Source organism: Oncorhynchus clarkii, chromosome 27 (assembly GCF_045791955.1).
Source record: "Oncorhynchus clarkii lewisi isolate Uvic-CL-2024 chromosome 27, UVic_Ocla_1.0, whole genome shotgun sequence".
NCBI lineage: Eukaryota > Metazoa > Chordata > Actinopteri > Salmoniformes > Salmonidae > Oncorhynchus > Oncorhynchus clarkii.
Window position 1 is genome coordinate 10656823 of NC_092173.1, and position 25426 is coordinate 10682248.

The 25426-nt window shown below is 42.7% G+C and overlaps 1 protein-coding gene across 1 annotated transcript in view; it reads left to right on the plus strand.

Annotated features, from left to right (window-relative positions):
• The first annotated feature begins 2225 nt into the window (after positions 1-2225).
• Positions 2226-25426, plus strand: part of LOC139385471 (limbic system-associated membrane protein-like) — a 450702-nt gene continuing 427501 nt past the window's right edge. The window contains exon 1 of the mRNA XM_071130529.1: positions 2226-2309. Within this exon, the coding sequence (XP_070986630.1) occupies positions 2246-2309 (64 nt within the window). The 5' untranslated portion in view covers positions 2226-2245. The remainder of the gene's footprint in view (positions 2310-25426) is intronic.

Sequence of the window (25426 nt, forward strand, 5' to 3'; positions counted from 1 at the left end):
TTCTGTCTGTAGCGTCTGAACGGTTTGGCCTGAAGTCTGTAACGTTGATGTGCCAACTTCTGTCTGTAGCGTCTGAACGGTTTGGCCTGAAGTCTGTAACGTTGATGTGCCAACTTCTGTCTGTAGCGTCTGAACAAACTAATATGTCCCCACTGTGGAAAGCGGAGACACTCACAAACAGGATGGTGTTCTGCATTTTGCTCTATGACCCTCACAAATGTCATGGTACTCGTTTGAAGGTAACCATACAAACGAATGGAAGGATGGAGGTAGTTTTGTGCCAACAAAAATAAGGGGTCAAATATGTGTCCCAAAAGATATATGTACTGTATTTCCTGAGCTTTCTTATATTTCCTAGTTAAAGAATAGACACCTTATCCCTTCTAATTTATTTTTTAAATAAATGTAAATAAATGTCAATGCGTTTCTATGGGCTATAGAAGCCCTCAACAGCAAGCTGTGGTGACCTCATGGTTGTTCACTGCGACCTGCATGTCTTCAATTAAATATCCCAATGAAATGACAAAGTCATAGAGAGAGCCTACACATGAGAGGTTTTGTTGAAATAAATCATTTGCACTGACAACTGAGAACATTATGACAACTGACTGCAGTCCTTGGCCAGTTGCTCTTACAGTACATGCTGCTCGTAAATACAATCTAATGGGATGGTGTCTAAACTGCAGGGATCTCATTGAGTACTATTTCAGACAGTAACTGAAATACTATTCAGATATGAATGGGAATAGTGTACACACAAGGGTTCTCTAGCAGAACATTTCATAATGAAAAGCTTGTGGTTCACATGGTGGTGGAGAACAGGTGGAGAACAAGGGTAATTCAATATTCAATAAGGTGTGTTAAACATCACATCCAGACATCCTCATGAGCCACCTTTGTTTTTCTTTTCAATTGTTGAAGCTGTAATGTCTTTGGCATTCATACTTAACAAATGACTAAGATCTGAGCATAATTAAATTCAGCAACACCAGTCATGTAGCTCACCAGGGCTTACAAGAGGAGACTGGGCTTTAGAAGCAGGAATACAACGGCATGTTCAGGCAGCATCTGCTTTCATTGCTATCACAATCAAATCTAGTACGATTCAGTAAGAAAAAACAATGCTTTATCACAAAAAAAGACAGGGTTGCCACACTGAATGAATTTGCAGGTTTTGTCTGTATTAGCCTTGCTGTCAGTTGTGGACATGTAAAACAGTAGATGAGAGGACAGTGTTTGGCTGGCAGAGAGAGGAATAGAGTGTCTTTACCAACAGCCCGCACCCACCTTGCCTGCTGGCTGAATGAAGCTCTCTTACCACATGTCACTATTAGTATTCCATAGATTTCCATGCTGCTGCTATCTTCCTTTCCTGTCCTCTGCCAAGCCTCACCTCTGGTAGGGACACACCTCATGCGGTACAGAGGACCTTTGTCATTGGTTTACAGAGGGTAGCCAAAGGTTGCACCTCTCTTGAGGACTGCTGCGTGGCTGTGGAGGTGTTGAAGGGTTCATAGTACGTAGCTAGAGAGATCTCTTTCAACCAGCATGGGTTCTGGTACTTTATTTAGGAAATAATGGTATTGTTATCACAGATTGCATATCACATTTAATGAGAGAATCAATCTGGATTAAGTTGCTGAAATAACTGTAATTGTGTGCATTTGTCCTGATTTTTTTATTGGTTTTATAGTAGCCTATGCATCAGAGAGATCTGAAGGTTATGGCTGGAGTAGCTACAGTGGTGTTAACAGGGAATATAGATAATGGAAGCATGTACATGGATATAGACAGTGAGAAACACAATCATTAGAATGTCAGATGTGAAATAAATGTTTTAGAATGCTATTCTAGATGACAGGCTGTCGATCCATAAAGCTTGCTGAAATATCAATTCCATTACACAATTAACACAGTTGGAACAAAAGCCGGACGGTTACTCAGCCGTGCAGCGTGAGTCCTTATCCTCATCAATAATCAGAAGACGATGTCCAACTGGTGTTTTTCTAGGTACTTGCTTATCCACTAGGTGGCAGTGACGACCGGGACAGGCACGTGCTGAAGTGATTGCAAAAAGGATGCGTTTAGCGCTCGAGCACTTGAGTTGTAGTTATAGAGCTCTGCAGCATTAGGACACAGCGTTGGTGCTATACGCCCTCTGAGCATAATATCTACCAAAAAACGATACTGCCTGCTCACGAAATTATTGCAAGAGAGGAAAGGTTTTGGAGCTGACTAGGACAACATGAATTCCTTCTGGATATACACAATTTGGATACCAGGGTTCTTTTTCTTCTTTGGATTTCAAGGTACGGGTTGTGTTCTAGTTCATTTTTTATATAATTGTGTTGCTTTAGATTACCAGTCACATTCCTCTTCTCAGTTTGGAGTTACAGAGGAATTATTTGTATGTACCTACGCCTGCCGAGCCGCTGCTTTTGCAGCGTTGATCGGCTGGCTACCTCTGGTGTCTTCTACGACTTATTATTTAGCCCCTATATTTATTACGTTCTTCCTTGCCTATATATTGCTCTTAGATTGACATAACTAGTGTACGGATGCTTTTGCATCTTTGATCGGCTGGCTACCTCTGGTGTCTTCTACGACTTATTTATCCCCTATATTAATGACGTTCATCGTTGCCTATCCATTGCTCTTCGATTGACACAACTACTGTATTTACGCACACGTAAAGGAGAATATATTGAAAAGTACTTGGAGATGACACCAACACGATTCAAAGTGTGTGTGTGTGTGGGGGGGGGCATTCAGTGGCGAGAGTTCATAGGACATTGCTATAGCCACCAGTTATTAAATTATTTCTGAAGTGACTTGTCTGTGATGTCCCTGCCGAGTTTGAATCATGTCGCTATATTTTTCTGTGCCCCCCTTTGTGGTTATAGAACGGATGACACTCATCATGTCTGGCTTATTTTAGTAGCTTTCGAAGATGTCACTGCAGCCTACTAAACTTTCTACTTTGTTGGGAGATCTCACTGTAGGATCAGACAGGTAACAAGCTTGGCTAAAGTACCTTATGCCTGATGCCCTCATGGCAGCATCCCACTACTAACACTAATATAGCAAATTTGAGGGTTGGCCTGCACAGGATTTGAACCAACTACCTTTTGGCTCTCAGTCCAACCCCTTTTGTATGCGGTTGCCAAGAGGTTCAGTGTTCTTTTGGGTGTTCCTGATGATGACCATGTACCCAAGGACCCCTGTGTGCAGACTTATTCTAATTTGGTAAATGATTTCCATTGTGACATGACTATTGAAGTAGTTTGTTAATTGTCTGATTCTAAAGGAGTTGTGTGTGCATTTATGGTGAGCTGTGAAATCCAGCACAGTAGTCAATAAACAACTCAATGGGGCTTAATTAGGAAATGGCTTTGAATGAAACCACAACCTCCAGGTCAACAACACTAGGGGCTTCCAGCACTAACTTATGTTAATGTCTAATATATTCTCTATGAAATGCAATGCATGATTTAGCCTTATCATGACAGCAGAATGTGTGTTATAGACAACTGCCAGGGGATGTCGTATGAGGTCTTCCTAATATACACTAGCAGGGCTTTTTATTTAGGAGCCACAGTGCACCTAGAAAATTGTAAGATTCTAACTTTAATATCTCAAATATTTTTCATTGTGCTCCTATATTTCTTTGTGTGCGACTCCATTTTTCAACTTGTAAAAGTCAGGAGAGCCCTGCCAAGGTCTATTTACATGGAACCACAGCAGGAGAGACACAGCAGCATTTTCACTTTGATCTCCAACAGAACCCTGTATGCTTAACCAGTCTGGCCATGTCTCACGCCTAGGGGCGGTGTCACAGGTTGGTGGCCTCGACCATGTCTGGTCCTCCTCGCTGGCCCACTTTTCCTCTTCATCTAACTTTAAATTACCCTTGTTGTATTAACATAATGCTCATATGTTAAATGAATTGGTGTAGGCAAGTCAACATGTTGCTCTAAATGCCCACTGTTAATTTATCTTTGGAGATGGAGCCTCTTCTGAGTGCAGTACAGCCAACATGGTTAACTAGTAATGAAACTGCACCATAGATCACTATTGAAGTCAGGAGAATGTAAAGTATTTAGTATGGCTGCTTCATATTGCACATGTACTGTATTTTCTCTTCATAGAGCACATGTACTGTACTTTCTCTTCATAGAGCACATGTACTGTATTTTCTCTTCATAGAGCACATGTACTGTACTTTCTCTTCATAGAGCACATGTATTTGCTCTTCATAGAGCACATGTACTGTATTTGTTCCTTATAAAGCACATGTACTGTATTTTCTCTTCATAGAGCACATGTACTGTATTTGCCCTTCATAGAGCACATGTACTGTACTTTCTCTTCATAGAGCACATGTATTTGCTCTTCATAGAGCACATGTACTGTATGTGTTCCTTATAAAGCACATGTACTGTATTTTCTCTTCATAGAGCACATGTACTGTATTTGCCCTTCATAGAGCACATGTACTGTATTTTCTCTTCATAGAGCACATGTACTGTATTTGCTCTTCATAGAGCACATGTACTGTATTTTCTCTTCATAGAGCACATGTACTGTATTTTCTCTTCATAGAGCACATGTACTGTATTTTCTCTTCATAGAGCACATGTACTGTATTTGCTCTTCATAGAGCACATGTACTGTATTTGCTCTTCATAGAGCACATGTACTGTATTTGCTCTTCATATTGCACATGTACTGTATTTTCTCTTCATAGAGCACATGTACTGTATTTGCTCTTCATAGAGCACATGTACTGTATTTGCTCTTCATAGAGCACATGTACTGTATGTTCTCTTCATAGAGCACATGTACTGTATTTGCTCTTCATAGAGCACATGTACTGTATTTTCTCTTCATAGATCACATGTACTGTATTTTCTCTTCATAGATCACATGTACTGTATTTCGTCCTTATAGAGCACATGTACTGTATTTTCTCTTCATAGAGCACATGTACTATTTGGGGCTTTCATAGCACATCATATCCAGTAGTGGATTGTTCCCTTACATACTGTATGTTGAAAAAAGAGGAAGAAAACAGCAGTCTGGCTTTGTGCCTTCCATTTTCTTTCTTTGTTTTTTGGTTCATCCTTTTCTGATGGGAAGAATTATGAACCTTGAGGTACAGAGTTGTTTAATGGTGTTGATGCTGTTAAACTTTTCTGAGGAAAAATGACTTTTGTCAATTATCCAGAGATGGCATAGCAGAAATGGAGTTGGATAACTGTGGATAGAATTTTATTTATTTCCTATTTTTCCGGTAATACAAATAATTGCCTTTCATGTGGTGATCAATTCACACTAGTTTCCTGGGAGGAAAACGATTGTGAAATATGCTTATTCTAAGGAAAATAGTGACCTCGCCTCGAAACAAGTGAAATTATCCTTCGATAAAGACAGAGTATGCTAGATTCTGTAATCTGGAATGGCTTCTGGGATTAACCCCAATACAGCGTTGGATGGAGAACTCAGAAACATTACCCCATACCCATTAAATAAACCTTCAGAATATCAGGCACACAGGGAGTACACACACATTCAGAAGTGAATTGGAAAGAGAGTTAAACAGTCCGAATAATTAATGCAATCAGAAGATTTGTATTGATGCTCTCTCTCGCCTGGCCTTTCACTGGAGTCTGTGTTGATCTCTCTTTGGGGACTCATGCTTTTCCCCCTCACGAGAGACCACAGACTCCCCCTATTGAAACAGATCCAACTGAATTGACTTGTGTGTTTTTTGGGGGTCTTCCTAAATTCCAACCATGTCTCTCTGTGGTTGGTTGTAGGCAGGATGTGGTGGGGTTCCTCTGAGATGATATGAGCTGGGGAATTATGTAAATACTGTACTGTGGCCACAGGGAGAGAGGGAGGGAGGGAGAGAGGGAAACAGAGACAGGGCTGAGTTGGGTCTGGAATAAAACACAATAGAGCAGAATCGCAGCAATAAACTGTAATTCTTTATACTCCCCCCGCGCCACCTCGATTACGGCTTCTTTAATGTCCGCAACACTCCACTTCTCAGAGCCCTATCCAAGGAAAATTGCAATTATCTCTGTGTACCCTGTACAAGTCTTCTGGTGCCTGTGATCCTCTGGTAGTTTGGGGTGAAACACAGATCGCTAACCGTAAACGTGGTGTCTGTTGGTAAGGTTTCTCTCCTCATCCCTTCAGGTCAATGTGCTCAGTGTGGTTGTTGTTGGTTTTCCAGAGCACAGGCTTGCCTCTATAAGAATATTTTGAAGATACATACACAACGCAGAGGACGAGAGTACTAAAAACAAAATAGAGTATTAATAGTCAATAGAGAATTGTCAATGTAAATAGTTGGTCTTCAGTTCAACAGCTGTTTAGATTCTGTGGAATGTCAGTCCTGAACTCAGAGCTACGTGTGCCACGTTTTCATTGTTCTGTACATTGAGTCTGGAGCAGGATACTTGTTATTTGGCCATTGGCCCAGTTGTACTGCAAGGACATCTGATTGGTTAACCCCAGGCTAGGGTGGGGGGTTATAAATAGTATCCTGTTTCTTTGTTCTGTGGAGAAAATCTGAGGGCAGGGAGAATGAACATCAACCATCTAACTCCCAGCATCACGTCTATGATTTGTCCTTTTCAAATAAATCTATTTTTCTCTCCCTGATTTGCTTTTTTTTTTTTTTGTGTTGTTGAAGAATAACATCGACTGCTAACACCTCCATTGAGCAGCTTACGCTAAACTCTCTTCAATACCTCCAGTGGGCACAGGAGAAGAATCTGCTGTATACCTTCTTAGGCTTTATGTCCCCAGACCTGTGTAATATATGATAGGGTTGACTGCATTTAGTTCTCTTACTAACACATTTTATTGTTATCACTTTGCATTTATCTGATATTTCCTTCACAAAGTGAAAGCACGCGTGGCGGATGCAGTGGCGACATGATTTGCAGAGGCCTTTTATAAACTCCACGAGTCCATCTTCTGGCAGTTCGCGTATCTTTGTTGTTGATTCAAGTGATGCATTTCTAATCAACATCCATACAAAATCCCTTTCTAAGTGTAAACTCTAATTAGATTTCAGTATCATCATAACCAATAAGCTTTCAGGAAGACTAGCTGTATCTCTCTACTCTACGGAGTACTCATATTCCAATTAGAATCACAACAACTATCATACAGGTTGGAATCAACATACTTTATTCTCTTACAAGAGAAACTGACTTATGCATCACGGCTGAAGTTGGAGAATGGAAAAGCTGTACGAATGTGTAGAGGGAAGACAAAATACAGTATACCCCTATGCAAAAATCAAATCAATTTATCTTCATAATTCAGCAGATCTATACTGTACTACTTATGTTTATAGAAAGTATTCTAATAACTATATGAAGATAAAATGAGGAGACTCTTATTAGTATTATTATTCCTCTGCCTTCCAGTCCCTGACATTATGTTATCTCTGTTTCTGAATCTCATCTTGAAGTCCAACTTCAGAGGTTTTACTTCCTTTCATAGTGATGCAAATCCAGGATCATCTTCTTGCTTGTCTATAAGTAGTGTACCACTGTTGTAATGAAGCAAGCAGTACTCCTTCTGTGCCTGTCTTGAACAAGCCCGTCTGATCCTGATTACTGACCTCTATAACCGGCCTACTCAGCCACCCGTCTGCATTTTTCATCAACCCAATGCTAATTGCAGTTGTTTCCCAGCTGTTTGCTGTCTGGCTGGATTAGGATGTTGTTGGTGTGTGTTACATGCACACGGGCACTTTAGGTTTTATCAGGGGAAAGGACATATGTGACTCGTTTCAGGAAACTAGGACTATGTCGCAAGTCACGACTTCACAGGAGAGGCATTTGAAGGTCTATTTAAATGTTTTTATCCCCCCCCCAAAATTTGGGCAGAAATGCCTTCTTGAACGTTTGAACTTTCATGTGCCTCACGAATAAAGTTGTTAAATTATGAGCCTGGTTGGTTTAGCCACAGAAAAGAACAGGAACCTTCCCGCTAACCATGATTGGCTGAGATAATGAATGGGCTGGACATGCCGAGATGAGTTTCAGATTGGTCTGCCGTGGAGCTTCTGTCTTCTGTCTATGAAATTAGTTGCTCGTTATGAGTAGATAATCCTTTCTACTGCATTTTTTTCTAAAGAAATAACGTTAGCCATGGAGAACTGAAAATGTGTTGTTACTGCTCTCAATAATATTGCTGTCCTGAATTTATCAGGCGCTATCGACAAAGGTCAGTGGGAAAAAGTTGTGAAGGAGTTCTTTCAGGAGCACGATCGTACCATGCTGGCTCTCTCTGACTGAAAATGAATCAGACGATGTGAACCAGAGTGACTTGACACAATGGCCAAGCAAGCTGTACAAACAAAACGGAAACGACACAGGACGTCTTATTTAATAAAAGGGGTTGCAGTCTGCCGTGAAGCGTTCATCCATGTATACGGGTAAGAGTCTAGCTGCTGTTTCAGATATTATACGTTTCTAATTTTGTCAGAAAGTTGTTTTCATTGCAAGTTAGTTAGCTAGCTGACGTTAGATGGCTGGCTCGCTAGCTAACATTACTTGTATGATCTGTGGAGTAACATTGTCTCAGAAAGCCATTTGCATTGCTAGTTGTAGCCTAATGTTAGCTAGCTAACTAGCTCCCATTGAACCTATTTGGTTAACTTTAGCTAGCTATGACAATCTGTTTGTATTGCTAGTACTCTATAGATTGCGATTATGGTTAATTGTTTAGCTAGCGAGCTATATGTCTAAACAAAAGACTCCACTTCGCCAGATGATTACATGACCCATCAAGTTAACCAGGTGTGTCTGACGGTGATTACGGCTATCTATTGTATAATAATGCTAAAATACTTGTATCTGGAATTTGTCTTTCAGCATCAGTAGAACACACCTGAATCTCCTCCACCAGTCATACAAGGAGAATGGTCTAATGCCTCCCATCAAAAAGAGAGCTGGCCCAAGCAAGCACTTGTTCAACGTGATCAGTCTGTCTACCAGAAGATAACATCAAATTGATCAGAAATACAGTGTAGACATTGTTAATATTGTAAATGACTATTGTAGCTTGAAACAACTGGTTTGTTATGGAATGTCTACGTAGGCATACAGAGAGGCCCATTATCAGCATCCATCACTCCTGTGTTCCAATGGCAAGTTGTGTTAGCTAATCCAAGCTTATCATTTTAAAAGGATAATTGATCATTAGAAAACCTTTTTGCAATTATGTTAGCACAGCTGAAAACTGTTGGTCAATTAAAGAAGCAATAAAACTGTCCTTCTTTAGACTAGTTGAGTATCTGGAGCATCAGCACTTGTGCGTTTGATTACAGGCTCAAAATGGCCAGAAACAAAGACCTTTCTTATGAAACTCATCAGTCTATGCTTGTTCTGAGAAATTAAGGCTATTCCATGTGAGAAATTGCCAAGAAACGTAATATCTCGTACAACGCTGTGTACTTCTCCCTTCACAGAACAGTGCAAACTGTCTCTAACCAGAAGAGAAAGAGGAGTGGGAGGCCCCAGTGCACAACTGAGCAAGAGGAAGAGGATATTAGAGTGTCAAGTTTCAGAAACAGTCACCTCAAAAGTCCTCAACTGGCAGCTTCACTAAATAGTACCCACAAAACACCAGTCTCAATGTCAACAGTGAAGAGGCGACTCCGGGATGCTGGCCTTCTAGGTGCACTATCCTTCCGACCCTATGCAACCGGTCCCATCTACTTTTTAACTCGTCGCAAGGCTGGCTTGTTTGGTGTCTGCTGTGAAGGAATACCACAACAAGTCAACTACCTGATTGATGAAGCCATGTCATCCAGCAAAGGCAGGAGCATATTCCTCAACTACATGCACCATTTCTTCACCAACTACGGAGTTGGGGAAACATGTGTGGACCTGAGTTGTGATAACTGCAGTGGCCAGAAAAATAACATGTTTGTGCTCTGGTATTGTGCCTGGTGGACCATGCACAAGCTCCACCATGGTCTGGACCTTCACTTCCTGATCACAGGCCGCACCAAGTTTGCCCCCGACTGGTGCTTCGACCTCATCAAGCCTCGCTTCAGAAAGACCAGAGTGAACACTTTGTCTGAGATTGTCAGGTTTGTGAAGGACAGCACTGTGACAGGGGTCAACATCCCACAGCTGGTTGGATTGGGGGATGGTACTGTGCTGGTAGAAAGCTATGGCTGGCAACAACACTTGTCTCTGTACTTCAGGCCGCTGCCACAGGTCAAGCAGTACCAGCACTTCAGGTGAATATAATTTCCATTGTATGAAGTTATTCTTATCTCAACTTGGGAGGTGAATTGATGTTATGCAAGGTTATAATGTATTCTCATTTGTTTTGTTATTTCCTGTTTTAGAGCTTCAATGCTCTGGAGCCTGTTGTTGTTGTCTCCAAGGAGTGTTCAGACTCAGCTGCTGTGTATCACTGACATCCTTCCTCCCATAGATGGTCTGCCTGTACAAGCAGCACCTGGACTGGACACAGCTAGACAAACGTATATTTTTGAGAAGACCAGGGAATTTTGCGACGAAGAGGCTATGGACATCATATGCCCTGCACCAAAGTCAAGGGCAGGTCAGAAACAGGCTCTCCGAATATATATATTCCCTTGCCTTGTGTCTGCTTTTATCCAATGTAAAAAATATAAATAAATCACATTTTGCTACATAAGACCGAATCAAGGCGGTCAGTCACATATTTTGAGACATACAGTATGTTTCTGTTTGGTGCCTGGAGTAATATATAGCCTTTGTTTTCCCAGTCCTCTCTACAACACCTGGCATACATAATTATGTGCTTCAGGTACTCCAGAATAGGCTCGGAAACATAATATTATTATTTTTTTCTCTCGATTTATAAAAAATTATACAAAATGTTAGGGTGTGGTGAACCTTGAAGGAAAGCAATTTGTCTCATGTTCCATTTAATATCCACCGCCATCCTTCTCTGGAATCCAGACCCTTACCTGTTTTCCCAAAGCTCCGTAATTAAGATTGACTTTATAATTGTGAATGGATCTGTTTCAGACCACGATTTCCCTCGTAATAGACTATAAGAAACAACCATTGACTGACAGATAGTGCTGTCTTGGTGAGTGTTCTGTTTCACAATATTTAGACTCTGAGCTTTGGAGAGTTGTTATAAACCTACAGCTTTTAGTTTTAGCTCTATTTCCAGTTTTTCCACCAGCCAGACAGCATGTTGGTTTGACATGCGTGGAACAGGGAGTGTTTTCTATTTTATTGTTTATCGGGGTGCCGAACCTATCCTCCAGAGATTTAATATGAGGAAATTTCACTTTGTAATTTTAATTAGTACATTTTTCTCTTTTGAGTTCAGTCGTAAGCTCTGTTTTCCTCGAACATGATCTTGTTTCCAGTCCGATAATAAATCAAATCACAGTGCACTAATGGAATTCGATTACTATTGCTTAGAGGAAAGTGGGACACACAATGACTGCCATTGTAGAGGTACCTGGGCTGTGTGGTAAGCTGGTCCACACATTGAAGTGAGACATTAAAAATGGATCTGTAACGGTTTTCTTCTGGTGAAAGAGAGGCCGGACCAAAATGCAGCGTGGTTAGTTTTGTACATCTTTAATCAAGATGAAAGTACAACAATCTACAAAACAAGAACCGAAACAGTCCTATCTGGTGCCACAAACACAAAGACAGGAACAATCACCCACAAAACTCAACACCAAACAGGCTACCTAAATATGGTTCCCAATCAGAGACAATGACTAACACCTGCCTCAGATTGAGAACCATATCAGGCCAAACATAGAACTAGCCTCTGGGCTGAGGGGCTCTGGCGCCTCTGGGCAGAGGGGCTCTGGCGCCTCTGGGCAGAGGGGCTCTGGCGCCTCTGGGCAGAGGGGCTCTGGCGCCTCTGGGCAGAGGGGCTCTGGCGCCTCTGGGCAGAGGGGCTCTGGCGCCTCTGGGCAGAGGGGCTCTGGCGCCTCTGGGCAGAGGGGCTCTGGCGCCTCTGGGCAGAGGGCCTCTGGCAGCTCTGGGCAGAGGGCCTCTGGCAGCTCTGGGCAGAGGGCCTCTGGCAGCTCTGGGCAGAGGGCCTCTGGCAGCTCTGGGCAGAGGGCCTCTGGCAGCTCTAGGCAGAGGGCCTCTGGCAGCTCTGGGCAGAGGGCCTCTGGCAGCTCTGGGCAGAGGGCCTCTGGGCAGAGGGCCTCTGGGCAGAGGGCCTCTGGCAGCTCTGGGCAGAGGGGCTCTGGCGCCTCTGGGCAGAGGGGCTCTGGCGCCTCTGGGCAGAGGGGCTCTGGCGCCTCTGGGCAGAGGGGCTCTGGCGCCTCTGGGCAGAGGGGCTCTGGCAGCTCTGGGCAGAGGGGCTCTGGCAGCTCTGGGCAGAGGGGCTCTGGCAGCTCTGGGCAGAGGGGCTCTGGCAGCTCTGGGCAGAGGGGCTCTGGCAGCTCTGGGCAGAGGGGCTCTTCAGACTCTGGCAGCGCCGGACAGGCGGCAGACTCCGGCAGCGCCGGACAGGCGGCAGACTCCGGCAGCGCCGGACAGGCGGCAGACTCCGGCAGCGCTGGAGAGGAGGAAGGCTCTGGCAGCGCTGGAGAGGCGGGGCGCACTGTAGGCCTGATGCGTGGTGCTGGCACTGGTGGTACTGGGCCGAGGCCACGCACAGGAAGCCTGGTGCGGGGAGCTGTCATCGGAGGGCTGATGCGTGGAGGTGGTACTGGATGGACCGGACCGTGAAGGCGCACTGGAGATCTTGAGAGCAGGGCTGGCACCAACCGCCCTGGCTGGATCTTCACCCTAGCCCGGCAGATGTGGGAAGCTGGGATGTAGCTGTTACGAATCCCTTTTGGCCCGACAGTCTAGGGGGGATGGTAATGAGACCCGTAACATAACTCATGCAAATTATAATAGTGACAAAGTAAGTGTGAACGAAATAACCACGACTACTGAAATCTACCGTCAAACTCAGGGTTTATTTGAAAACACACGGTAATGGGGGGAGCAGGAAAAGGGGCTGAGCTGGACCCAAGGAAAGAAACAATAAGTATTCAAAAAAAAACTAAGCTAGACTAGCCTACTTTAACAACAGCTAACTAACTAACCAAAAATACAGTGGGTGGTCCGCCCAGTTCTAGTTTAGCTACGGGTAGTGTATGCCCATGGGCGACTTGTCTTGGTTTCCCCTTTTCCCACCAGCAATCAAACACAAACACCATAACCAAAAACAATACTCACAGGTGATGACAAAGTGCTATGGAGGTGCTCAAACAAAAGATAGCTCAATACATAAAGAGAGTGAAACAGAGAGATCTACATACATGGCATTTACAGAGAGATTGAGCTCTAGAGCAAACAACTGATGGGGTTTTTAAACCAAGGGAAAGGAACTGTGATAGGGTAGGAAACAGGAGGAGGTGTGTCTTCTGATTGTTGATTGGATTGGTGACTGATTGGGGAGTGATGATTTTCACCTGTGAGGGGAGAAGGAGAGAAAAGAACACAGGATACACACACACACAGACACAGGATACCTGTATCCGTAACAGTAGTGCACCAGGCTAAGCACGCGTACTGGGGACACCGTGCGAACCACCGCATAACACGGTGCCTGACCAGCACCACGCCCGCCACGGTTAGCACTGCTAGGAGCACTGTAGTGCTGAGATGGCACAGGACGTGCAATGCTAGGGAGATGCACAGGAGGCCTGGTGCATGAGGCTGGCACAGTCTTCACCAGACAACTAGCACGCACCTCAGGATGAGTATGGAGAGCTGACCCAGGTGCCATTAAATCCCTGACATGCTCCGTCGGGCGAATGTTGTGCCTCATGCACCAAACCAGCAACTCCCTCATATCTCTCTCCTCCAATTTCCCCATTAACTCCTTCACAGTCTCTGCTTCGCTCACCTCCAACACCAGCTCTGGTTCTGAGCTCCTCCTTGGCTCCTCACGATAAACAGGGGGAGTTGGCTCAGGTCTGACTCCTGACTCTGCCACACTCTCCCTGTGCTGCCCCCCCCCCCCCCCCCCCAATACATTTTTTGGGCTGACTCTCGGGCTTCCGTCCGCGCCGCCGTGCTTGCTTCGCCAACCTCATTCTCCTGTAACCTTCCGCGCACTGCTCCATCGAATCCCAGGCGGGCTCCGGCACTCTCCCTGGGTCGACCGCCCACCTGTCTATCTCCTCCCAAGTTGTGTAGTCCAGATTCTGCTCCCATGTCCCGAAATCCTGACCTCGCTGTTGCTGTTCCTGCTGCTGCTGCCTCTGTTCCTTCTTCTGCTGCTGCTTTTGCTGCAGCTGCTGTTTGCCACGCCACTTGGTCCTGTTGTGGTGGGTGATTCTGTAACGGTCTTCTTCTGGTGAAAGAGAGGCGGACCAAAATGCAGAGTGGTTATTTTTGTACATCTTTAATCAAGATGAAAGTACAACAATCTACAAAACAAGAAACGTGAAAAAAACGAAACAGTCCTATCTGGTGCCACAAAGACAGGAACAATCACCCACAAAACCCAACACCAAACAGGCTACCTAAATATGGTTCCCAATCCCAACGACTAACACCTGCCTCTGATTGAGAACCATATCAGGCCAAACATAGAACTAGACAAACTAGACATGTAACATAGAATGCCCACTCAGATCACACCCTGACCAAACAAAACATAGTAACATACAAAGCAAACTATGGTCAGGGTGTGACAGGATCTCTGATAAAGAAGTCATGTGACGGCTAAACCTCCGTACCTGTATACATCCAATCATAGAATAAAGTCTAGAGTTAAGAAGATATTTATCTCTGCCTGTTTTTTGAGTGTGCCAACTTGTTTACCAGGAAGTAGTCCTTTTTGTGAAGTTTTTATTGGGTAAGCTCTATCACTGGATGATTCTCATTGTTGTTGAGCACCCCTCCTATTTCCTTTGTTTGTTGAAGCTCAGAGGCCTACCTGGACTATAAGAAATGTACAGTTACACACAGAGGAAGATAATTATGTTTGCCAAAATACATATAGGTACTACACAGCACCTGTAATGGCATCATATCAATGTTTTGCTCAGGTGTCTTGATACTGTATCAATTAATGTAACAACGTTATTTTTCATGGTAATTTACCATCCCATGATCCCTTTGTGATGTCGGCTAATTAACTGAAGATAAATTATTGACAATGTTAAGGAGTGAAGAGAACAGCGGGTTTAGATGTACGGTGCGTGTGTTTGTGTTTACCAATCATATGTCAACAGGAATATCTATATATATCCAGAAGGTGTGACTTTAGATATCTACAGTCTTCCAAACAAGGTAGTTTATCAAAGTAGCACAATATGAGGTAACAGAGCAGTATGTCTGAGAAGGATCAAGAATCTGTGAGATGTATTACTGTATAACAAGTGCATAAACACATCTTGTAGAGTACTGTTGTTAGAGCGCTCAAGGACAGACATTCTTCTTCTGATAATACTTATGGGCTGTTCATCTCTCTTTCTTTCTTAATCAGTATGCTGACACGGTGATCCTTTTAAGAACTGCAACGCCAGTCTGTGTCATTGCGTTTGGCAGTCTGTTCTTAATTTCTTCATTATGACAGCCACTAGTAACACATTCAAGATGTATTATATTTCCCAGGCATGACTGCTTCGGTCCTGCTCCTGCTCATTCCTACAGGGAGCGGGGAGAGGGAGCAGAGAGCTGGCAGCAGCAACACGGGAGGAATCCTTAATTGGTTTGTGAGGAAATTCTGGGTGAGCTTGGATGACATCGTGCCCAGCATTCCTCCTTCAGGAGCCAAAATGAGCCTGAGAAAGGGAAAAAGAGAGACTTGAAAAGGCATTTGGAACCACATCCAAAATAAAGAAGTAGCCCAGTTTTTCTTCTTCCTCCCCCAGTTATCACAGCAATCTTAATGAGGCTTCCACCCCATGTAGGGTCAGCTGTTACATTCGCTTTCCCTTTCATCCTGTATTTTTGCCACTGCTTTGCAGTGCCTCAATGAGCAATGTGCATCTACTAAGAAAGAACACCTTTGGCGGCTTGAATACTCCAAGCTCCCGTTCTCAAAATATACAAGCATCTTACCCCAGAGTGGTTGGTGGGGAATTATTACTAGAGGCACTGACTTTGAAAAAGAATTGAAGCCTAGCACTTATGTTGACGGTATGAAACAAGCATTAAGATTTTAAATATGCTTGCTTCTGAAAGTGTTATTAGCCTTCAAGTTCTTGCCTCCTTTTGTTTACTCAATTTCAAATACATTTTGAAAGGATTGAGGAACAAGGACAGTGGAAGCAAGGATTTGACAGCTAGTAACGTTTTCAGACAGCCATAGTTTCTCTTATGATGTGCTTGGCTTTTACCATGAGCCCTTATGTTTGGGTAAAAGACAAAGCATTGTGCATTAGCGGTCATTCATTTGAGCACAAGCCTTGAATTTTTTTTTTTGTCAGTTGAAGCATGTTTCTACCATTGTTAAAAGGGTAAATTCATACCACATAACAAAAAGCATGTTCTAAAGACTCTCTTGTCTTTGTTATGTATACTGTATGTCCAGAGAAATAGAAAAGACAATCTTTTTAATCACATTTAATCATGCTATCTTTCCCACATCTACCACTGTCTTATTGCTGGTCAAGCTTGCTTTGGTGATCAAACATGTCTTGCTGATATTGTTTTAAATGAGATTTGCATTTTCGCAGATGCCCCTTACATTTCCAGAAATAATAAACAAATGTGTCACCATGAGCCAGCACGAATTCAGTCTTGAATAATTTACTGACTTGTTTATGGGAAACTCTCAGTAGCAACCCTGGGCTTTGAATTGTTAATCAACATGAGAATCTGAGACTAATGCGACTCCATCATGATCTATAATTAGGATTTTGTCACTTTTAGCAGCCAAATTAGCATCATGTTTTCCCGGGAAGCATTCATTTGACTGTAGAGATTTGAAATTGGTAGATTATCAGATGATGAATATGCCGCAAGCAGCGATGACAGTGAACCAGTCGATATGCTTTAATATGAAGGCCAGCATCGCCGAGTCGCCTCTTCACTGTTGACGTTGAGACTGGTGTTTTGCGGGTACTATTTAATGAAGCTGCCAGTTGAGGACTTGTGGGGCGCCTGTTTCTCAAACTAGACACTCTAATGTACCTGTCCTCTTGCTCAGTTGTGCACCGGGGCCTCCCACTCCTCTTTCTCTTCTGGTTAGAGCCAGTTTGCTCTGTTCTGTGAAGGCTACTTCTCGTACACAGCATAGCCTTCATTTCTCAGAACAAGCATAGATTGATGAGTTTCAGAAGAAAGGTCTTTGGTTCTGGCCATTTTGAGCCTGTAATCGAACCCACAAATGCTGACGCTCCAGATACTCAACTAGTCTAAAGAAGGCCAGTTTTATTGCTTCGTTAATCAGCACAACAGTTTTCAGCTGTGCTAACATAATTGCAGAAGGGTTTTCTAAATCAAAAACCAGGACATTTCTAAGTGACCCCAAACTTTTGAACGGTAGTGTATATTTGATCGTGATACTTGCAAAATAACTATTGTAGATGAAGCATTTGTTAGCTTGTTTGCTAACGCTCATTGATGAAGATACATTTTACTGGTTGGAGTGGAAGGGTTTTTAAAGTATAATGCATTTGATTTGCGATCATGACACAAACATTATATTAAGGACATTCATAGGAGCCTTAAAATCTCATTCTAATAAGCAACATGTAAATAGCCCCTTTTTTTGTTGACGTTCTATAAGAACTCCCCTGAGTTCTGCCACCAACTTGTGAGCATCGTCCTCGTGCATCAATGTTTGCAAACACAGAAAGGGGCTATTTGGTTTAGACTTGCTGTCTCTCTCACACACATTTGTTGATTTGGAGTGAGTGTTTTTGAACCCAGTGTGGCATCCTGGTGCATCCAAAATCAAATCAAAATATTGGAGAGGATACCTCTCATCAATGACGAAAGGTGTTCCGTAGCCCTGTGTCCATCGCATTGACGAGAGCCACACTGGCTTTATGCAAAACCGGAAAGACTACGTTCTTGGTGGGTAAAGTGGCCGACCACGCTCTGGGAGGGTGGATTGGGGGAAGGAAGTGAGAGGACTTTGCCAGGCATCGATCACACACACAGCCAAGTGAGACCCCAGAAACAGAAGGAATCTCAATCTGTGGGATGGTATGTTTGTTTACTTTTACTTCGCAAATGTCCTTGGCTCATTCTGGTGCTTGGGGTCCCCTGTAGTGCTGGCATTCTATTGTGTGAAAGCAAAGCAGTCGAGGACAGAATTCCTTTCACCAGGAGACACACAACACTGTGGCAAAGCTGCACTGTTTTGTCCTTGAACTCCTGCAGTAACTCTTGACACGTTGGCTCGGGTCGGTCCAACTAGGGAGAGGGCGGACCTATAGATGGAGCTTTGTTTATGTTTGGGTCTATGTATAAAAAAAAGTGGAACCACAAATAAACTGTTTGCAGTGGCAACAACCTCTGAATAGCATAGAGCCACATTCACATAATATCACTAAAAATATTTATATTCATGAAATCACAAGTGCAATATTGCAAAACACAGCTTAGCCTTTTGTTAACTTTTTCGATATAGGGGGCGCTATTTTAATTTTTGGATGAAAAACGTTCCCGTTTTAAACAAGATATTTTGTCACGAAAAGATGCTCGACTATGCATATAATTGACACCTTTGGAAAGAAAACACTCTGACGTTTCCAAAACTGCAAAGATATTGTCTGTGAGTGCCACATAACTGATGTTACAGAAAAAAACCAGATAAAAATCCAATCAGGAAGTGCTGCATTTTTTGAAACCGCCTCATGGCAATGACTCCTTATAATGGCTGTGAAGGAGCTAGGAGTCAGCTTACGTTTTCCACGTTTTCCCCAAGGTGTCTGCAGAATTGTGACGTATTTGTAGGCATATCATTGGAAGATTGACCATAAGAGACTACATCTACCAGGTGGTCGCTTGGTGTCCTCCGTCGCAATTATTGCGTAATCTCCAGCTGCAGTATTTTTCCGTTTGCTTCTGATGAGAAGGCAACTGCCACCACTGATAGATTATCGAATAGATATGTGAAAAACACCTTGAGGATTGATTCTAAACAACGTTTGCCATGTTTCTGTCGATATTATGGAGCTAATTTGGAAAAAAGTTTGGCGTTGTAAGTGACTGCATTTTTTATAATCAATCCTCAGGTTGTTTTTAAAATATATAATCGATAATATGTCAACTGCAAATGTCTTCATCAGTAGGAGAGGGAAAGGCAATGGCTGTCCGAACTCTGTTGCGCGAGCAAAACTCATGTGACCACCTGATGCAATGTTATCTTTCTGGCTCATTTTTCAAAATAAAAGCCTGAAACTATGTCTGAAGACTGTTGACACCTTGAGGAAGCTATCCCTTTAAATGGCGCAAAGGGAGGCTATGGAACATGGAGTTTTCAAAATAGAAGCCACTTCCTGGTTTGATTTTTCTCAGAGTTTCACCTGCAATATCAGTTCTGTTATACTCACAGACAATATTTTGACAGTTTTGGAAACTTTAGAGTGTTTTCTATCCTAATCTGTCAATTATATGCATATTCTAGCATCTGGTCCTGAGAAATAGGCTGTTTACTTTGGGAACATTATTTTTCCAAACATAAAAATAGTGCCCCTTAGCTTCAAGAGGTTAAAGTATTCAGACCCTTTGACTTTTTCCACATTTTGTTACAGGCTTGTTCTAAAATGGATTAAATCGTTTTTTTCCTCCACATCAATAAACATAATGACAAAGCAAAAACAGGTTTTTAGAAATATTTCCAAAGTTATTAAAAGTTGTAAAAAAAATACGAAATGTTAATGTGATAAGTATTCAAACCCTTTACTCAGTACTTTGTTGAAGCACCTTTGGCAACGAGTCTTCTTGGGTATGACGCTGCAAGCTTGGCACACCTGTACTTGGGGAGTTTCTCCCATTCTTCTCTGCCGATCCTCTCAAGCTCTGTCAGGTTGGATGGGGAACGTCACTGCACAGCAATTTTCAGGTCTCGCCAGAGATATTTGATCAAGTCCAGGCTCTGGCTGGGCCACTCAAGGACATTGAGTCTTGTCCTGAAGCCACCCCTGCATTGTCTTGGCTGTGTGCTTAGGGTCATTGTCCTGTTTTAAGGTGAACCTTCGCCCCAGTCTGAGGTCCTGAGTGTTCTGGAGCAGGTTTTCATCAAGGATTTCTCTGTACTTTGCACCGTTCATATTTTCCTCGATCCTGACTAGTCTTCCAGTCTCTGCCACTGAAAAACATCCCCACAGCATGATGCTGCCACCACCATGCTTCACAATAGGGATGGTGCCAGGTTTCCTCCAGATGTAACTCTTGGCTTCTACAACAGCGACAGTGGTTTGTTACAGACTTAATAGTATTCCAATGCTTTTAGACGGGCCTCGCTGGCCGCACCTACTTCGTATCTTTGCCGTGTTGGCTTGTATATGATTTGTATTTACAGTCCAAAGCACATATTGTGGGGCCAATGGCCTTTTAGCTTCCAAAGTGGATGTCTTTAATAATTGTTTTATTGTTCACTTGACCGTTGCCACATTGCTGTCCTGGCGTGATGAATCTGTAAAAGTTGCGGAGCACAGATGATTTGTGCTCTTAGGCAGCTCTCTAGAATATCTGGATGGGCTGATAGCAGGGTATGAAATACGTTTTGGCCCATCCAGCTTTACTTTGCATCTGAATACATGCTAAAGCCGGTGTTGCTACCCTGGGGTGGGTATTGTGGGATTCTGTATTGTTGATTCTTAAACTGCTACTCTATAGTGAATGTTCCTGTATCAAGTGCCTAAATGTCACACTGTCTTTGAGTGTCATTGTACTAAGGAAAAATCAGTAATTGGGATTTTCCAATTACCTATGCAGAAGATAGTGTATAATATGTGCTTCAGTCCCAGGCATGTTTGAGGTAGACAGGAGCATCTGTTGATGCCGAGGAGAAGACTTTTCACTTAGACAGACAGTGGGGTATGGGCCCCCGCTGGGATTGGGGCTCAGGCATTAACCCCCTGTCTCCCTCCCATCCATTGAGGCTGCACGCACACGGGCACACACACAGCTTAGCTGTTAGGCCTTCTGTCAGTAGAGAGGAGGGTCCGATCACTGAGAGCGAGGCAATGATGTGCTGTCAGATAATATACGGGTTTGTTAGCCAGCCTCCTGCAAGACTGCGTGTCACATCATAACAGATGCACGCTGTCAAAGTGCTTAATGATGCCTGCTTTTCCCTTGTCGTTGCATCATGCCGTGCTCTTAATATGCTGTAAATGCACCTGACAACAAACTGCCAAACTCTGTTGATTTGGATCTGGGGGTTTGTTGCCACAAACCCCCATGACACAAGGATTTCCTTCACAGCAAACTATGTACATTTAAGTAATTATGGATTTACCCTTGTGCCAATAATATCAAGCAAAAGTGTAGTATTTAATCCAATATTGAAAAGGATTAGAATATAGGCTACTATATAGTTATTTTTTTATATCACTTTCCCAAACCTGTATCAATACATCATAACATTAACAAAAGCTTGTTTTCAGATCTTTGCTATTTTCTCATGAATTCCATTTGACAGTAGCTAGAAAACACTTGGTCAACAAACAGGCTATGCTGCATTGATACTGATCATTTCTTGCAATGTTTATTATATATTTTTACCCCTTTTTCTTCGCAATTGGTAGTTACAGTCTTGTATCATCGTTGTAACTCCCCTACAGACTCGGGAGGTCAAGAGCTGTGCATCCTCCGAAACACAACACAACCCAGCCAAGCCAAGCCGCAATGCCCACTTAACCTAATATGTCAGAGGAAACACCGCGCAACCGTGTCAGCATGCACTTGTGCCACCCCGCCACAGAGTTGCTAGTGCCCGATGGGACAAGGACATCCCTGCCGCCCAAACCCTCCCCTAACCCAGACGAAGCCTGGCCAATTGTGTGCCACCCAATGGGTCTCCTGTTCACGGCAGAGCCTAGACTCGAACCCAAAATCTCTAGTGGTACAGCTAGCACGGTGATGCAGTGCCTTAAACCACTGCACCACTCGGGAGGCCCTATTTTTTTTTTTGCAATGTTAAAAGCTTACAGGAACTGCAGAGAGAATCTCAGACATTTCAAGTGGCATCACATTTCATTGAAGTTGTTGGCTGGGTGGCTCTCTGGCACTTTCAATGTCACATTCTTCATGTGGCTCCAAATATAGTAAGGACTATATTTCAATGAGACACACAATTCTGGTCACTGGTCTTTTTAAAAGGCGTTAGGGAAAACACTAGATTTTCTCAAGCTTAGCAGGCAGTTGGTTGTATCATTACTTAGCACCGTTTTTATATGAACCACTAATATAGTCACCTTAGCTGACATATTAATGATGTTTACTCACGGTAAAATGTTCTATAGAAATGGTCCTCTGTAGCTCAGTTGGTAGAGCAGCATTTCTCAAACTCAGTCCTCGGGACCCCAAGGGGTGAATGTTTTTGTTTTTTGCCCTAGCACTACACAGCTGATTCAAATAATCAAAGCTTGATGATGAGTTGGTTATGTGAATCAGCTGTGTAGTGCTAGGGCAAAAACTAAAACGTTCACCCCCTGGGGTCCCGAGGACCGAGCTTGGGAAACACTGTGGTAGAGCATGGTGCTTGCAACCCAAGGATAGTGGGTTCGATTATCAGGACCACCCACATGTAAAATATATGCATGCATGACTGTAAATCGCTTTGGATGAAAGCATCTGCTAAATGGCATATATTATTATATAAGACACTTACGGTGACATTTTACCTACATTAAATGTTGCTATATAATGACATATTACCAGTTTCAGTGTAATTACTGTATCACCACCACTGGTATATTGGAGGGTAAACACCTATATTCACCGCGAAACGGAGAACCAGCGTTTTCCCACCTAATTTTTACCACTACATCACTGATCTCTACATGTAAAACATCTGGAGACTTGCCTTTCAAGTCCTATGAGATTGACTATCTGTGTAGTTTTCTGTTTTGCTGTGTTAATGTTCTGTTTTCATTCTCTAAATGAGATGAACACGGTCTGAGATCAAAAGTGAGCGGCAATGGATGTCTGCAAATAAACATCAAGATAATCAAGACACTATTTTAAGGTAGACAAAGTTCCTTTTCGATGGAAAAACGAGTTGTTTGTTCCTAAAAGTTTCACAGGGTTAGTGGTGCTCTTCAGAGGTAATGACTACACACAAACAGACGGCAATAACAACAGATAAACAGACATTAAAGTGATGCTCTTAACTGACTCACATGTGCTAGTGAATTGGGGATTTTCATCATGGGACTGTGGCAGACGCCAAACTTTGGGGATGATGTGAAGGGGTGATGACAAAAGCATTTAAAAACACTTAATTTACACCTTCATCAGCTTTACAAAAGCCCTCAGATTTCTTATTCTGATATGAGCACTCTAGATGAGAAAGTCACAATGTTGTTTTGTTGTTAAAAATACAGATTGGAGATGTTTGAAACCATTAAACTATGCTCAGAGGAGAAAAGGTAAAGTTGGTAGACCTACACGCATTCCTAGATTAAAAAGTGGCACTGCTTCATCTTATAGTACATTGCAAGTGTCTTCTATCTACAGTATAGTGCTTGTTGTGTGAGATCTGTTCAGATATTCCCCCTGGTTTATCAGAATGCAGTCTCAGATACACACAGGCACAGAAAAGCCGACAAACTGCCTGATATTGCTGCTGTTTGTTCATTATCACAGCCCTGTAACCTTGAGTAAAGCTGTGTAAACTCCAGTGGCCGTCAGTGCCGTTTAAGATGAGGGAGGACTATTTTTTTTTTCATGAGCATGGCTTTTTTAATTATTTCACCATAATGGATGATTGTCACTCATATTCCTTTCACCCAGTTCAATGCAACAGCGATAGGTTTAGGCTACAAAATTATTCCTATACCCATCATGAGGTTGCTACAACCTAGCCTATGAAGGAAAGTTTACAACATAGGTGCACGCAGGTCGAGATAAATATTTTACGTGACAGTGACATATTCATTATCTCCTTGCACACACTTGCCTGCATCTAGCTGATATAGGGTGTAATCATTAGTCCAATAGTTGCAAACGAGAGTTTCTATTGGAACATTTTATTCTATTTGCATCGGTTTAAGAAACGTTTTTCCACAGAATGGGCGGAATGAATACACCTCTGATCACACGTAAACACAGTTCACTTTCATAGCAGCCACGTGTGTATTCCTTCAATGAACATCACATCATCTGTATGCGACCAGGCAAAAAAACTTCCCAAGCCAAACCACATCATAACCACTACGCACAGCCTACATTGTTGTCACCATATTAGCTAAAGTAACGTCAGAGTCAACATAGCTAAGATCACTAACACCTTAGTAAACCTGCTACACTCATGCAGTAATGTTAGTGTATAGTCAGTAAGCAGTTTATCACATGCCCCGGTGGCAATAAATTAGTTAAACCAAAAGCTTACCTTGACTTGAAACTCATAACCAGCTAACATAACATCCCTCTATTTGGGCAGGGTGTTTGAGTAGGCTAAACTAGCTAGCTGCATTTGCTAGCTAAGGGAAACTTTAAAAAAAAAAATAACAATCTCTCTCTTGCTTCTCCATTTTGGAAGAAATTAATTTAATTAATTCAAAGCTGTTCAACTAACTGGTAGCTAGCTGTAGCATATGCTTTCAATTCATTCTCTGATCCTTTGATTGAGTGGACAACACTACCCTATAGAGTGCTGTTGAGGCTACTATTGCAAAATAGGGTGTTTTATTCAATTATTTGGTGATGTGATTGTATTTAGTTTTATCTAAAAAGGATAACTTTTTAAATGTAAAAAAAATATATATATATATTACATTTACTAAGGAGGATGCTCCTCCCCTTCCTCCTCTGAGGAGCCTCCACTGGTAAACTCCCTTGAATATTAAAACAGGGGGATGATGTCGATATACTGTATACAGACACAAACAAAGAAATGCCTCTGTAAAAAATGCAGCACTGAGCAGAGGTGAAGAACTTGAAATGGCAAATACATCCTGCTCTGTAAATAATACACAGTGACAGAGCAGCACTGAATACTGCTGAACCACGGTTTTCAGGGAAATACTGTTGTCGATATTGCTTGAATAATGACTGGTAATTATTACAATACATTTGACATATTCATGTTGTATTTATCTAATCCCCTACTTCTTGGCTGACAGGAATCATTGGTTCTCAATAGCATAACGTAAAATCACATTGTCAAGTTGAACGGTGGGCCCCTCCTGTTAAATGTCTTTGTCTTCGGGAGAGTGGTTCATTTGTATAATATGCCCATGGTGAAATGAAGATGTTAGGGAATGGAAGTGTTTTGC